At 42.5% G+C, this 14,700-nt stretch overlaps 3 protein-coding genes across 8 annotated transcripts in view; 2 read left to right on the top strand and 1 right to left on the bottom strand.

Annotated features, from left to right (window-relative positions):
• cltca (clathrin, heavy chain a (Hc)) overlaps positions 1-6,948 on the top strand; it is a 31,187-nt gene extending 24,239 nt beyond the window's left edge. For both annotated transcript variants that reach the window (XM_068721269.1, XM_068721270.1), the window contains 12 exons: positions 67-212; positions 298-481; positions 578-770; positions 973-1,130; positions 1,219-1,491; positions 1,624-1,941; positions 2,135-2,266; positions 2,700-2,810; positions 2,921-3,091; positions 3,208-3,429; positions 5,125-5,200; positions 5,675-6,948. In XM_068721269.1, the coding sequence (XP_068577370.1) occupies positions 67-212; positions 298-481; positions 578-770; positions 973-1,130; positions 1,219-1,491; positions 1,624-1,941; positions 2,135-2,266; positions 2,700-2,810; positions 2,921-3,091; positions 3,208-3,429; positions 5,125-5,200; positions 5,675-5,808 (2,118 nt within the window). In that variant the 3' untranslated portion in view covers positions 5,809-6,948. The remainder of the gene's footprint in view (positions 1-66; positions 213-297; positions 482-577; positions 771-972; positions 1,131-1,218; positions 1,492-1,623; positions 1,942-2,134; positions 2,267-2,699; positions 2,811-2,920; positions 3,092-3,207; positions 3,430-5,124; positions 5,201-5,674) is intronic.
• A 169-nt stretch (positions 6,949-7,117) lies between these two features.
• ptrh2 (peptidyl-tRNA hydrolase 2) lies at positions 7,118-9,317 on the bottom strand. 2 transcript variants are annotated; one of them, XM_068721271.1, is made up of 2 exons: positions 9,248-9,317; positions 7,118-8,522 (listed from the first exon to the last, which is right to left on the bottom strand). In XM_068721271.1, exon 2 carries the CDS (start codon positions 8,510-8,512, stop codon positions 7,997-7,999), a length of 516 nt encoding a protein of 171 aa, XP_068577372.1. In that variant the 5' UTR covers positions 8,513-8,522; positions 9,248-9,317; the 3' UTR covers positions 7,118-7,996. The 2 variants fall into 2 exon arrangements, with proteins under 2 accessions (XP_068577372.1, XP_068577373.1); XM_068721272.1 differs by lacking the exon at positions 9,248-9,317 and adding an exon at positions 8,632-8,708.
• Positions 9,318-12,946: 3,629 nt separating this feature from the next.
• LOC137880221 (vacuole membrane protein 1-like) overlaps positions 12,947-14,700 on the top strand; it is a 57,680-nt gene continuing 55,926 nt past the window's right edge. For 2 of the 4 annotated variants that reach the window (XM_068721445.1, XM_068721446.1), the window contains exon 1: positions 12,969-13,071. The gene's annotated coding sequence lies outside the window, so the exon portion shown is untranslated. Of the gene's footprint in view, positions 13,072-14,700 lie in introns of all 4 variants that reach the window. The other 2 variants (XM_068721448.1, XM_068721447.1) reach the window with 2 other exon arrangements.

The following is a 14,700-nucleotide window of genomic DNA, read 5'->3' as shown; positions in this document are numbered from 1 at the left end:
AACAAGTCTCATCCCATTTGATGCAACTGCCTGATGTCCTCTAAGCTTCTATTCCTTGGCCCTCAGGTGGTGCAAACAGCACTGTCAGAAACCCAGGACCCAGAGGAGGTATCCGTCACAGTCAAGGCCTTCATGACCGCAGACTTGCCCAACGAGCTCATTGAGTTGCTGGAGAAGATTGTATTGGACAACTCGGTCTTCAGTGAACACAGGTGTTTAGTTGTAACATTTTGGGATATCTTGCTGTGTCGTTTCCAAATCAAATACCAAAACTGAAGTGTCCCTTTCTCCCCACAGAAATCTGCAGAACCTGCTGATCCTAACCGCAATCAAAGCCGACCGTACTCGTGTGATGGAGTACATCAGCAGGCTAGACAACTATGACGCTCCCGATATCGCCAACATCGCCATCAGCAACGAGCTTTTCGAGGAGGCCTTCGCCATCTTCAAGAAGTTTGACGTCAACACCTCTGCAGTGCAGGTCTGTCATTAGCTCTTAAATAGCTAGAGCAATGCCTTATCGACTGAAGAAGTATTGATCATCAATGTTCTTTGTTTTGTTTTGTTTTGAATCTAGGTGTTGATCGAACATATTGGCAACCTGGACCGGGCCTATGAGTTTGCAGAACGCTGCAATGAGCCGGCTGTGTGGAGCCAGCTGGCCAAAGCTCAGCTGCAGAAGGACTTGGTTAAAGAGGCCATCGACTCCTACATCAAAGCCGATGATCCCTCTGCTTACATGGAGGTGGTACAGGCTGCTGATAAGAGCGGTAAGGAGACTTGTTGAGCTCAAGTAAGAAAAAAGAAAAGAAAAGCACCAGACTTGGTTGAGATTTTAGAGGAAATGGCATGAGTTTATAACCGAATTGGCGGCGCTCTGTTAGCTGCTATTTTTCAATAAAAACAATCTTGAATAACTTGATTAATGTAGACACACACAGACAGCAATATCAAGTTGCCGGTGTGTTTCAGGAAACTGGGAGGACTTGGTCAAATTCCTTCAGATGGCTCGTAAGAAGGCCCGTGAATCCTACGTGGAGACGGAGCTCATCTTTGCCTTGGCCAAAACCAATCGCCTGGCTGAACTGGAAGAGTTCATCAACGGGCCCAACAATGCTCACATCCAACAGGTCAGCCTTGCTCTCATACAACCCTCTGTGAATACGCCGTCAGGTCCAAAAAAATGAACTCCGTGTCTTTATTGTGTTCGTTATGTAGGTTGGTGACCGCTGCTATGATGAGAAAATGTATGATGCCGCTAAGCTGCTGTACAACAACGTCTCCAACTTCGGTCGTCTGGCTTCAACTCTGGTGCACCTCGGGGAGTACCAGGCCGCTGTGGACGGCGCCCGCAAGGCCAACAGCACCCGCACCTGGAAAGAGGTGTGCTTCGCCTGCGTGGACGGAAAGGAGTTCAGACTTGCCCAGATGTGCGGTCTCCACATCGTGGTTCACGCTGACGAGCTGGAGGAGCTGATCAACTACTACCAAGTAAGACGGGAATTAGGGGTTTTTCTTTTCTTTTTTTGGGTGCGTTTGCGTTTTCATCACCTTGTGAGCTATTATGACTCATCCTGCATACTTCCATTAACAAACTTTTACCACATTCTTCTTCTCTCCCAGGACCGCGCTTACTTTGAGGAGCTCATCACCATGCTGGAGGCCGCCCTGGGCCTGGAGCGAGCTCACATGGGGATGTTCACGGAGCTGGCCATCCTTTACTCCAAGTTCAAGCCCCAGAAGATGAGGGAACATCTGGAGCTCTTCTGGTCCAGAGTTAACATCCCAAAGGTCCTGAGAGCAGCGGAGCAGGCTCACCTGTGGGCCGAGCTGGTCTTCCTCTACGACAAGTACGAGGAGTTCGACAACGCCATCATCACCATGATGAACCACCCGACAGATGCCTGGAAGGAGGGACAGTTCAAAGACATAATCACCAAGGTGCAGTTCGACTTGTTGTCAAAATTTGAATTGTTTGTTTTTTAAATATTGTTTTTATTATGACGTATCTAACTGTGTCTCATTGTATTTGGCTTTTTCAGCTAGTATTGCAAAACTATCATCATGGCTCATTTTGCACTGTATTTCCTGTGTTTATGCTCATTATTTTCTCTCCTGGTTTTTTACTGTGTAGGTGGCCAACGTGGAGCTGTACTACAAAGCCACCCAGTTCTATCTGGAGTTCAAGCCCTTGTTACTGAATGATTTGCTCATAGTGCTTTCCCCCAGACTGGACCACTCCCGTGCCGTTAACTACTTCAACAAGGTACACTTTAATCTCTCATTATGATAGAAGGGGTGTGATATAAACTTCCTGTTTCAGTACTTTTCCATCAACCTATTTTTATGCACAATTTCAATTTGCATATTGAAAATCTCTAGAAATTCTACAAAGAAATGTGTGTGGACCAACAACTACACTGTAACGTTCCGCATACTAATACGTTAAACAAACATATTTACCATATTCTTATCACGTTTTCCACCGTTTGAGATTTGACGTTTTTTTAATAACATCTTGTTGTTCTTCTGCAATGGTTTTATTGCACCCGAGAGGAGAATTAGTGCCACCAACTGTTAATCATGACGCACCCAACTCCTAATATTTACACAATGGTAGTGGACAGAAATTCAGTAAAACAATGTAGGATGTAAACTTGGCTAATGAGATGATGGTGAATGTACACGTGTGTCCACAGGTCAAACAGCTGCCTCTGGTCAAGCCCTACCTGCGGTCAGTACAGAACCACAACAACAAATCAGTCAATGAAGCACTTAACAACCTCTTCATCACAGAGGAGGACTATCAGGTGAGAGAGCCATTGACGGTGCAGCTGTATTTTGTTTCATCTTTTCATTTCACACACGTCGTTATTCTTTGATTTGACGTTCTCCCCTTTTCCCGTCACGCTGGTGTTAGGCACTGAGGACATCAATAGATGCCTACGACAACTTTGACAACATCTCACTGGCCCAGCGCTTGGAGAAGCACGAGCTGATTGAGTTCAGGAGAATCGCTGCTTACCTCTTCAAGGGCAACAACCGCTGGAAACAGAGTGTGGAGCTGTGCAAGAAGGACAAGCTCTATAAGGTGTTTGTTTGTTTGTTCTCTAAGAACATTTACTTTACTCTCATTGCGAATGTTTCTGATACACGGCTCAGATTTGGCTCATCCCTGAACCCGTCTGTGCTGCGTCTCCCCTGCAGGATGCCATGCAGTATGCGTCAGAGTCCAAGGACATCGAGCTGGCAGAGGAGCTGCTGTCCTGGTTCCTCCAGGAGGACAAGAAGGAGTGTTTCGCCGCCTGCCTGTTCACCTGCTACGACCTGCTGCGGCCTGATGTGGTGCTGGAGACCGCCTGGAGGCACAACATCATGGACTTTTCTATGCCATACTTCATTCAGGTCATGAGGGAGTACCTCAGCAAGGTGGGTCAGCTCTTTTCTGAACTGAGACATAAAGTGGTTTTGATAGAACCGAAGCCCATATAGCTGTGCAACACTGCTGTCATCCTGTCGGAGGATCAATACGAGCATCAGAGCACATTTTAGGTTTTTTTGTACAGATAGACAGTTGACACATTTCGAGTTCTTACCATTGTTTTCCATACTCAAAATTCTTTCCAATAGTTGACTGTTTACCAAAATTGCTTGACAGGGAAATCCTTTTAATGTTGTTTTCCTATGCTGCAACTCTTCTGTTCCAGGTCGATGCGGTAAATGAACAGGTGAAAGCTAAATGCTCTGTATTTGGTCTCAAAGTATTTAGCTCGGAAGACTGCAGCCTCGAGTGTGCATGGTTTTTAGCTACACTCTCATTTTGACACGGTCACTGAGACATCTTTCAAGCTGAAATTGTAGTTGTTGTGGAACTTTCTATATGTGTAGTCCCTAATAATACTAAGTCTGAGGAAATGGAACTGTAGCCATCTGCTGCAACAATACAGGATTGGAGATTTTGTATTCACTATATTAACATCAGACGCATTTTGACATCTGGCATTAACTTGCATGCATAATCAACTATCAGAAAGAAATCAGGTGTTATTGTATATCATATTTTAAATGAACTACAGAGCCTCTGTAAGGAAAATATTAAACCTCAACATGCTAATCTGGTCAGAGGCTTCAACATGTATAATAACTTCTCTGCAACTTCACGTAAAAGTGCATTTCCTCACAGATGCTGACACTGCACAATATGAAGCTATGTGTTCCTTAAAAGGGGTTGTTTTGATGCTGGTTAGAGGATAAAAGCATGTCCATCACGTCTCTTGCTGATACGTACGGTAGCAGCAGGTTGCTGGTTGTCTCTGAGTTCCTGTAGAAAAGCCAGGGAGCACCTGGTCTGAGACTCACCCTCCTCTCTCCTCCCAAACTGCATTTCGGGTCCTGCAGCCTCTTACTCACTGCCAGCGGTGTAACACAAAGAGCATGCCACTGTTTCTGTTCACAGAGAACTTTCAAAACAGAGCTGCTGTTTTTCTGAAGAGGCATGGAGAAGCTGAATGCGTAGATACAAGATGTGGGAGTGCACAGCTGAGCAAGCCGTTACTTTTAACTCTGCAAATAACTGCATCCAGGTGCTACTGCTCTCTCACCCATTGACCTGATGGGTACATTCTGCATATTGCTGCATCTGACTTGCTGCCTGTTTTTCTTATTGTCGTCTCTTTAATTATTCATGTATTTATTTCAAGAATTGGCTGCTTTCATTGTAACTGTCAACCAGGCCAACCAGACGGTTCAACATAGGAAAGAAAATGATTAGTTTAACTTTTTTACTTTTAATTCATTTTATTTAATATTACTAGTTTGACTTGTACTGCTAGTAGTCTTATATTCAGTACAAACTGTGGAAATCTCAGCATGCTATGTGTAAAATGTCAAAGGCTTAAGCAAATAGCACTGGTTCAATCACTTGAAATTGTCTTGCTGCTGCATCGCAAAATCTGCGTGGCGCGGCAGCCCACAGGAGCATCACTTATCAGAAAAGTCGACACAGATCAGTTAATGACTTTACATGTAACTGTTTTGGGGTTTTTTTCCAACTTGTTTAGTGTGTTGCTCAGTCATTAGTCGTTGTGGCTTTTCTCTAAATGCTATAGTTTGTTTGCTTTGCAGGTAGATAAACTAGAAACCTCAGAGTCTGTAAGGAAAGAGGAGGAGCAGGCAACAGAGACGCAACCCATCGTCTATGGTAAGTCCTCTCATGACACTAGTGTCCATTTCACTGTGATCCAAAGCAAAGGTGGCAGACTTCCCTCCATATCTGAAAACATTGAAGACCCTGAAAACGTATTAAAAAAAATATTTATTAACTAAACATATAGCTGCTCTGCTCTATAACATAAAATATGTATTTAGTTTTACAAGCCTTTTGAAAAACGTATATGTTTGATAACTGTAATATCAGGGTGTTGTAAATGAGGTTACGGTATTTTAAGATTCATTTTTTTGTGCATTCATCAAAGTGGTTAGTAACCGCTGCTTTTAGTACCACAGCTGAAAAGGAAACGACATTGTTCACCACTTAAGAACTTTTAAAAGTGTCAACAAACCAATGAGGACGTGATGTGACCAAATCTTTAGAGTTTTATGTCAGAACTGTGGCTCTGGTTAGAATAGAAGAGACCAGTTACATGTTGGAAACTTACCTGTGTGTTTCTTGCAGGCACGCCCCAGTTGATGCTGACAGCGGGCCCCAGCGTACCGGTGGTCCCTCAGCAACCTTACGGCTACGGCTACCAGGCGCCTGCAGGATACAGTCAGCCAGCAGCTCAGCCAGGCTTTGGCTACGGCATGTAAAGACCCCGCCCCCTTTTCTCCACATGCAGGCTGGAGCACCCATCCATCCGTCTCCCTCAGTCCTTCACCAGACCATTAGTGTCTCTCTGCCCCCCACCCCCACCCACAGGGAGTGGGGAATAACACAGACAACCCTATTTCCCCCCCCCACCCCTTTTTAAACTGTCATGAAGGACTCAGTTTTATTTCTGTTGTCAAAGAAAAAGATTGAATCACAAAGATTAATTTTCTCACATTCCGTATTGACTAGATTAATTTTTCTTTTGTCTATTTTATTTGAATGGGAAATGGTTTATGTACAATGGGGGGCTTGTGGGAAGAGCTAGTCCTCTTCTCAGTTAAAAAAAAAGAAAAAAAAAAAGGTCTGTTGTGAAGCATCTGATTTGCACTCTGTAGTGAAAAGAAAATTAATGTAGAACCTCTTCCTTTTGATGTGTGTGAGCAGCTTCTTCTGTCAGACTATAAAATGCATTTAATTATTGTATATTCAGACACAAAAAACGCTATTATGTTCTTCTATATTTGAACATGAGACCGCCGCTTCCGTGACCACAATCCTGAAACACTACGTTGTACTAGTCATGTCCCCACACCCAGAAAACACAAGAGAGTATTTTACATACGATTTACAGGAAAGTTAAGATTCTTCCCTGCAAAGCCTATGCAGGACTCTCCAAACAAATTGGTGTTCAGATGATATTTCCATGTGCTTTAAATACTGCTCTAATGTGGGACCATTCCACCTCAGGAGGGACTGCAGACCTGTTTGACTAACATGCCCCCTCTTACTGCTGCGGTTTGTTTCTGCTGGATATCATTCACTGTTAAAGTGCAGGAGACATGTTTCAAACTTTATTCTCCTTGTGTCCTGTTGAGGGTTATCTTTTGACCTTTTCAGTTGACCCGCTCCTCCATTTCAGAGACCGTATCACAGGGCTTGTGGTAATTTGAAGTTTTTGTCAAAGGCTTGCGTGTATACAGGAAATCAGTCATTAACTCCTTTGAACTTATATTCTTATCTAAGTTACCTTTGATTGAAATTGTGCACTTGATACTTGATTGTGCATAATCAGGATCCTAATGAATGAAACAGCGGTTTTGTTTTCCACTTAAAATTAAAGGCTTCTTGTTTGTCAAGAACGGTCTGACTGTGTCTTACTTGTACTGTGAAGGTGCGGGTTACATTTACATTACATCCAGAGACAGCTGCACACCCAGCCTCATAAAACAGGCCATGATGTCATGGGAATGATAAATACCGAGCAGAGTGATTGTCTGCTGTATATGAATGAGATGCTGTAGTTTGTGGTCCAATTTGATATTGCAGAAAAGTTTATTACACTTACTTCTCCATTTCATGTCTCATTTGTCAACTGTCCCAGAGCTCTTGATTCAGCTGTATGCCAATTTGTTTTTAATGTTGAAATGACTTGCAACACGGTTCTCTTACTTCGTCGACCTTGTGTGAATACTACCATCTTATGCTCAGGTCAGTTCAACTTAATGTTGCTTTCAGGAGATGTACACAGGACCACATGGTTATCTGGAACAAACTATTTCAGGATGGTCAACTAGAATGCAGCATTTAAGACCAGGAAAAATATTCCATGATACAAATGCCATCCAGTCAAATATTGATATGACACTGCTGTAACCAGCTCTACTGCAAAATATCAGATCTAACTTAATTTCAGTGACCTCAGTTGTATTCTATGAAAGCTTTGCAATATAAACTGAAAATTTCTGAATTAATTTTGTAGGATTTGTCTTTACTTGTATTTTGGGACCATACTCATCTATAGCAGATAAGCAAAGGTGTATGATCATTTAATTTATTAGTCAGGGCACTATCTTACATATCAGCTCACAACCATTGTTAATAGTAACATGTTTGTTTTTTTCCTGCTTCATCAAGTCAAAATGTCTGCAATGAAAAGTGTTATTTTATCAACAATACTGATCTGTTTGCTCTGATCATGTCTTCAGAAACAGGTGGACTGAACATGACCAGTGTTTGTGATGTTTTTGCCGCTGTCACACAACTATCACAGTAAAGTGATGCACATCAAGCTGTTACTGGTATTAAAGAGTCAAATGTGATCAATGTAAGTGCCCAAAACTGCACAACAAAAAGCAAGTAGTTTAACATGTACTTGAGTCGATTGTTATTTTATCAAAATAGCCAAAACTAATAGAGTTTCAAGTCTCCGGTGACTTTGTCAATCAGATCAGCTGGGCCAGGACCGATACCCAGCACGGTACGTGATCCGGGTGCGATTTGAGTCCTTCCTGCGTCCTGAATCAGGCTGACGGGAAGCCCCACTTCTTTGGCATGACCCAGCAGGTTGATCAGGGTGTCCTCATCGGGGGCCTTCACCACCACCTTGGGCTGGCCGCAGTACTCCCACTGTTTGAGGAGCTCGGGGTTCCTGCGCTGAACCTGCTTGTAAGCCGACACAGCCGCATGGGAGCACTGGGCAGCGACCTTCCCTTTACCCATCTTCAGGTCATTTCGGACCACCAGTATCATCTTGAACTCGCCTCCTTCTCCCATCACACTTGCTTCACCAGAGCCGTGCCCCATCGCTGCAATCAGGCTTTTGGATGTCGGGCCCAGGCGAGCCCGAAGGTGCCAACCAAGCAGGAGCCCACTGCCCAGTCCTGCTACTACACCCAGGCCCAACGGACCATATACCAAGTCCATGTTGTTGAGCCTGCAAAAGTGACATACAGAATAAGGTAAGTCCATGTCACATCTACACCAATCAACTTTAAAAGTCATATTCGAAACATTGGAAGCAGCAATTAACAAAACACTCTCACCACAAGGTCAATTCACTAACTGTTCTGGAGCTTTTGATCCGATTACTTTCTTCCCCAGTTGTCTTCTGTGCACTAAAGAGTTTTCCTCCGTTAGCTTACAAATTGAGATTGAAAGTAATTCTTAAAAGCTCTAAAGCGGCTACTAATTTTGTAAATTAAATTATTTTTTTAAATTAGCCCAAATGTATGTTTGCAGAACTAATTCCAACAGTTTAAAGTGCATTATGCCTATAGTACAGTATATAACTTAACCATTTTAAGTTGTTTTAATTGTGATCAGTAACTGACTAATAATATCTGGCTACAAATTTAGCCGTTTAAATGCATCACAGATTTAAGATTTCACCCAATTGTTTGTTATGCTTTTCATAAACTAACGACAACTTCGTGTGTTGACAAGCTAACGCTAGCTAGCTAGATCTATATGTGGCGCCGGCCATGCTAACGTTAGCTTCCGGGCTAGAAGCGACACCGCTCACTCTCCAAAAACACCGCTTAAGTTCAATACGTATCACCTGGCAAACAAACAGACTCAAGTTTATATATTTCACTCTCCCATAGTGCCAACCAACACGATTCAGCATACAGGGCAGATTCCACTAGTTACATTTCATACCTGCTGGTTTGTTCAACGTCCCAGCAGCAGTTTGAATGAAGCTTTCGCTACTTTTCTTATTGTCGCTTGGTGATGACGTCACAGCACCACGACTTTCCCAAAGTAGAAAAATATGGGGTTTTTTTGCCGAAAACTGAAATGGCACCAATAAATTGTGCAAACCTTGGGGTAAAATACTGTTTATGTATATTATATATATGATACCCTTTTTTTCAGAGAGTATTGATATCAAAAGGCCTCAGTACGCATCTTAATAGTAGGCATACGTCTCATATAACAAACAGCATTTTAAATATGCTTGAGGTCTAATGCTAACAAGAGTTCTAATGTTGCTGTGAGATTATTTCAAATACTGTCAAGATAGCAGTAATAGCACACACCTAAATCATCACTGGTGCACCTGATTATAATTAGCAGTCACATAATTAGTTAAACTGAGATCACCTGTGTAGAGTCAAGGGGTCTCAATTGGTTGTGGAGTAAATACGCCTGTATCTGGAAGTTCCAGTGTTTGGTGACTCAGTGGCAAAACCTACACAGTTAAAAAAACACATTCACAATATAGCACAGCTGTGAATCCGCCTCAAGCAGTACATCCTCAAAATCTGAGCGGGTGTGCAAGAGGAAGACCAGTGAAGGAGGCCATGCACCAAGAGATATATGACGACTCTGAAGGAGACCACTGAAATGTACTACACTCAGACTGGGTTATTTTAAAATGCTGTTCAATTATTTATTAAATCTTCCAGCGTAACCAGCAGAAATATAACTCAGTTATTACAATATTAGCTCCTCCTGTCTTCTGCTCAGCTGCTCTCAAAGTTGTTGCTGATCCTGGCCGAAGTCCTGCAGAAGACAGATGAAATGTCAGAAAAGTGCAATGATGGCACACACACACACACACACACACACACACACACACACACACACACACACACACACACACACACATACACACAGAGTGTGTAGTACATAACTCGACTGTGTTGACATACATACTCTTGTTGAATCATGGAAATGTCATTAATGGACATTGTCACCAACTCACCAAGTACTCTGATGTGAAAAATGGAACTAAGAGTCACTTCTCAATATGATATCTAGAAGATTTTTTAATGCCGAATAACTTAGCATAGCTTTCAAACGTCAAGGTTTGGCTGTAAAAGACAAACATAAAAGAGGTCAAATCTTTGATTGTCTACCTCAGCTTTTCCTTCTCTTTTTCCTGCACAAAACAAAGATGAGCAATGAAACCAGGGCAATAAATCAACCCTAGTTTATGTGGAAGCTACTGGCTTACTGTCATCTATGATTTTAAAGTCCTGTTTGCATCCAAACTGGAGTTGTGTGGTCAAAGAAATCTGATATTAAACTTTATGTTGTTTAATATGCCACTACTGGCCTAAATGAAATGGTCACCACCACTGTAATATTTTTTTACCCCCACCTGTCATTTTCTTATTTGTTAAATCTAATCTCTAATCTCACTCTCCCCTGCTGGGTTCAACACTAATTTGTAGATCAACACTGCCTCCTATTGACCAAAGCAGAGAACTACAGGCACCTAAAAATAAAACCCGGTAGAAATGAAATATGACATGATGCCATTTGTTTTAACAATTTCTCCTGCTCGTCGTCATTTCAAAGCACACATCACAATGTTTATGTTTTGCAGCATTATCCGTTATAAATGTAAGACACACAGGCATGATGTCAGAAGAGGTATTTTATTTTATATGTCAAGTGTACAAAAGAAAAAAAGGACCTTTTATCCCACATTTACGACACTGTGCTGTAGATAAGAGATGTGGGTCATGTCATCGAGCTCATCGACTTCCTATCAATTCTTTTTATTTTTTACAGTAAGACAGTTATAATTGTATTCGGAGGTATACTCAAAATATTCAAGGCTTAAGACCTGACAAAATGACAGGGAATAACGTTTAACTCGTGCACGCAGTGTATGATGGTCACAGAAATGCATGGCCGAGTCCACCAGAGTCCTGCCAGTACCCTCGACATGCGTGAAGTTGCGAGGGCCTGATTCAATGCTGCTTGCAGCTTTAATTTGTATTGTGACCCTTCACTGGTCTGCTGTAGTTTCTGCCTGTGAAGTGTGTGAAGAATTTAAAGTTAAAAAGCAATGTTAGTGTGTTTAATAAGCACTCCTAGTGGTGGATATAATGTTATAACATGTTTGTTTGGAAAAGTGTTAAATCATAAAAGTATAATCATTCTATGTATCAAACTATAAAACACAGTTACTGAATGTTTTGAGGGAAAGAGAGGGACCTTTGAGACAGGCTTTTCAGATCCGAAAACAACTGTATGGTAATGAGATGAGTTGGGTGAGCCGACTTCAGGAATGTGAGGTGTAAACAGTGGGGGAAGGAGATGTATTGATCAAGCAGAGATGTTGATGAAGACAGCCCTAAGGAAGCGTGGGGGTCGGGTACATGCTGTTTTACGAGGAGGAGGACAGGTCGGACCAGAGGACACTATTCAGACATTATGCGGATCACTTAGACCAATGGAGAGCATTGTCAGAGGACAGGAGGAGACAATCGGATTTCAGCCAATCACAAAGCTGATAATGGACTTTTGAAAGTAAACTACTGACTTTTGGGTTTAAAAACATTGTTCAGAGATGTAATTCAGTTCTTGGCGATCTTCTTTACTGTAAACTGGTGTTTGTAGGCCGGTTGGGGGGGGAGTGTTTGAACTCGGTTTCGCGATTCCTTACTGTCGACAGTGTAATTCAGTTTGTAACTGTCTTTTAGCATTTGTGAATTATAAATACTTTTTCATTGTAAGCCGGATCCAGCTGATTTTTCTTGGCGTGACTTCGTTGCTCAAACAACAACGAAAGAGCGAGAGGTCCGCGGCCTCCTGCGAGCAGAGGTCTCACTTCATTGCAAATGCTGAGGGGATTTTGCTGCTCTTTTCTGCCTTGGTGCATCTTTACTGTGTCCTGCATCAGTCTCTGTTTGACAATAACTTTCTTTTAAACTTGATGCTTCTTACACACAAAATACTAAATGTTGTCTCAGCAATGTTACAGGTGATGAACTGATAAACAATAGCTGACCTGATTTAAGTGCTAAGACCTGTGGGCAGCCTCCAAAGGTTATGCTTGACAACACCGATATCATCCATGTGTTGCACTTCAATGTAGAGTATAAAGTAATTTAAGTCCCATGTTGTAAAATACACAGAAAAGCTTGTCCCCTTGAGACTTACTCTTACTGCAGCTCCATAATAAAGTCCCAAGAGAGGGTCATTCAAAAACTCAATCAGAGACAACTTCCGCCAGACAGAGCTCTAAAATACTTTTCTCACTCTGATAAACAAGGTGACGCTGATATTGAAACATGGCGACATGAAGTCTTCAGTCTCTAGTTATGACCTGAAAAATTTGATGTCCTGAGGTGTTTTTGGAAATTAACTGAGCTCCCTTTGCCCAAATTCATTCACTCTCTGCGTGAAACCTACTGAGGACTCAGAAGTGTTAGAAGTGCGCTCCAGGAAAGTGATCCACTTATTTATAGACCTTTAATTAGACTGGCTCTCTGGAGGTTCTACCAGCCAAATGATGAAATCTCCCCCCTCTTTCTGTGTCTCTCTCCTGCCAGCCCACTCTCCCCTCCCCCGGCAACTCTGTATCAGTCCTCGATCCCTCACTGGCCCCCTCCATCACCACACCCTGCACTCAAGTTATGATGCAGTTCATGGGTAGCCTACTTTTGCCCTACATTGCCACTGGGACTCCATCACAGGTTTCACTTGAGCCCAGATCTTACTGTGGATTAAACACCAGCTGAACGGTGAGTTCACCCTCTAATGCCTTGCTAAAACACATTAGGCTGTTAAATTACAGCCCTGCTTTGTTGTTTACACTTTATGAATTCTGAATCTCTCCAGTGCTCTGTTGTTATCTCTGTTTGAAATGTAAAACATGTGCAGCTTATCAAATTTATCATCCTGAAGTGTGTGTGCGCGCTCTGTGCTGAGTTTCTCATTGTCCCTGGCACAAGAGTTACTCAACAGGTCCGGGTTGTTTTGGTAGAAGTGATTGTGCAATCAAGTGCCGGAGCAGTGCTACCGTGTTTCACACAGCACGCAGGGTTGCTATGAAACTGTTTACCACTGTAGATTCTGATTGTAAATAATGCATAGAGTTTTAATTAATCACCTTATTAATTGTTGTGTAGAATAAAGCACACGAGCAGCTGAAGTGCACCAACTTCTAGAATAAGTGTTGCTTTCAGAATAATAGACACACTTTGTTGAGGACTATTGTTAGACAATGTATGGTTCTCATTGCAAGAGAAAAGTGTATTAAAATAGATAGATATTGAGCGTGAAGTATTGACACAGTGCTTGCCTTTCAAGCTTTCTGCCAGAAAAGGGTTTATTTCAACCCAAACCATGATCTTTTTCCCAACATAACAAAGTCAGTGTGTTGCCTAAACCGAAGGAGATTTTTGGCAGAAAGTCCCGAAGACAAACTTCTCCCATGTGCTTCCAGTCTGAGCGTGTGTGTTCAAGGTTTTGGGTCTGTGATGAAAAGCTTTTGTTTGTGGTTCCCTGAGAAGGCCAAGAGTAGCTCTCCAGATGCCTTGCAGTCTAATCGTCTGAGAAGATTTTTTTTTAATTTTCCTCTGTGTTGTGTGACACTTCAGTTGCTCCAATCAGACTGCAAAGTACCCACAGCCTGTTTGTCCTTCAGGATCGCACTCCATACCTAAACATGCTGGACCTACCAAGTGGTCTTTAACCTTTTCAAGTGTCAGGTTCTTCAGCAAGATACAATTATTGGAAATGACAGAATAATGTCTGTCATCTGACAGCTCAGTGTGTTGATGCATGGAAACAGGAACCAGAGGCCCAGACCAAGGGTACAGGATAGAGGGATTAAGCTCCTAGAGTGAGAAAGTGTGTGTGTGTGTGTGTGTGTGTGTGTGTGTGTGTGTGTGTGAGAGAGAGAGAGACACTGACAACACCACCAGATGGTAAACTGAGTCCCCGTCTCACCGCTCACTGACAGATTCCTGAGAATCCTATGCCTCTGTACTGAGACACTTTGCAGACATGCTTTTAGACACGCGTATGAATGTGTGTAGATCTCCGGTGAGTAAATGTAATGAACAAATAAAAAGCAAAAATCTTGTCCTGTACACTTTCCCCCAATATTTACACATACAGGGGGTGGATTTATGACCCAGTGTACTCACAGAAAAATTAACCTTGATGCTTTTTATTACTCATTAGGTCATGCACAGGCCTTGTTGGGTTACCTGCAATCTGCAGGAGCAGGTCAACACCGGGCTGGTGTGTGGGAGTGTATATGGACATGTTGAAGTGGGGAGAGTGTTTGGGGCCACCGTATGTTGTTGTTGTTGTTGTGTGTGAGAGTCTGTGTTTGTTTTGGGCCCGCATCAGCTTCAGACTTG

This window comes from Cebidichthys violaceus, unplaced genomic scaffold (genome assembly GCF_023349555.1).
Source record: "Cebidichthys violaceus isolate CVI_PGR_0920_01 unplaced genomic scaffold, fCebVio1.0.p SCAF_27, whole genome shotgun sequence".
In the NCBI taxonomy this organism is placed as follows: Eukaryota; Metazoa; Chordata; class Actinopteri; order Perciformes; family Stichaeidae; genus Cebidichthys; species Cebidichthys violaceus.
Note: the sequence above shows the minus strand (reverse complement) of the source record. Positions and strands in the feature narration are given on the sequence as shown.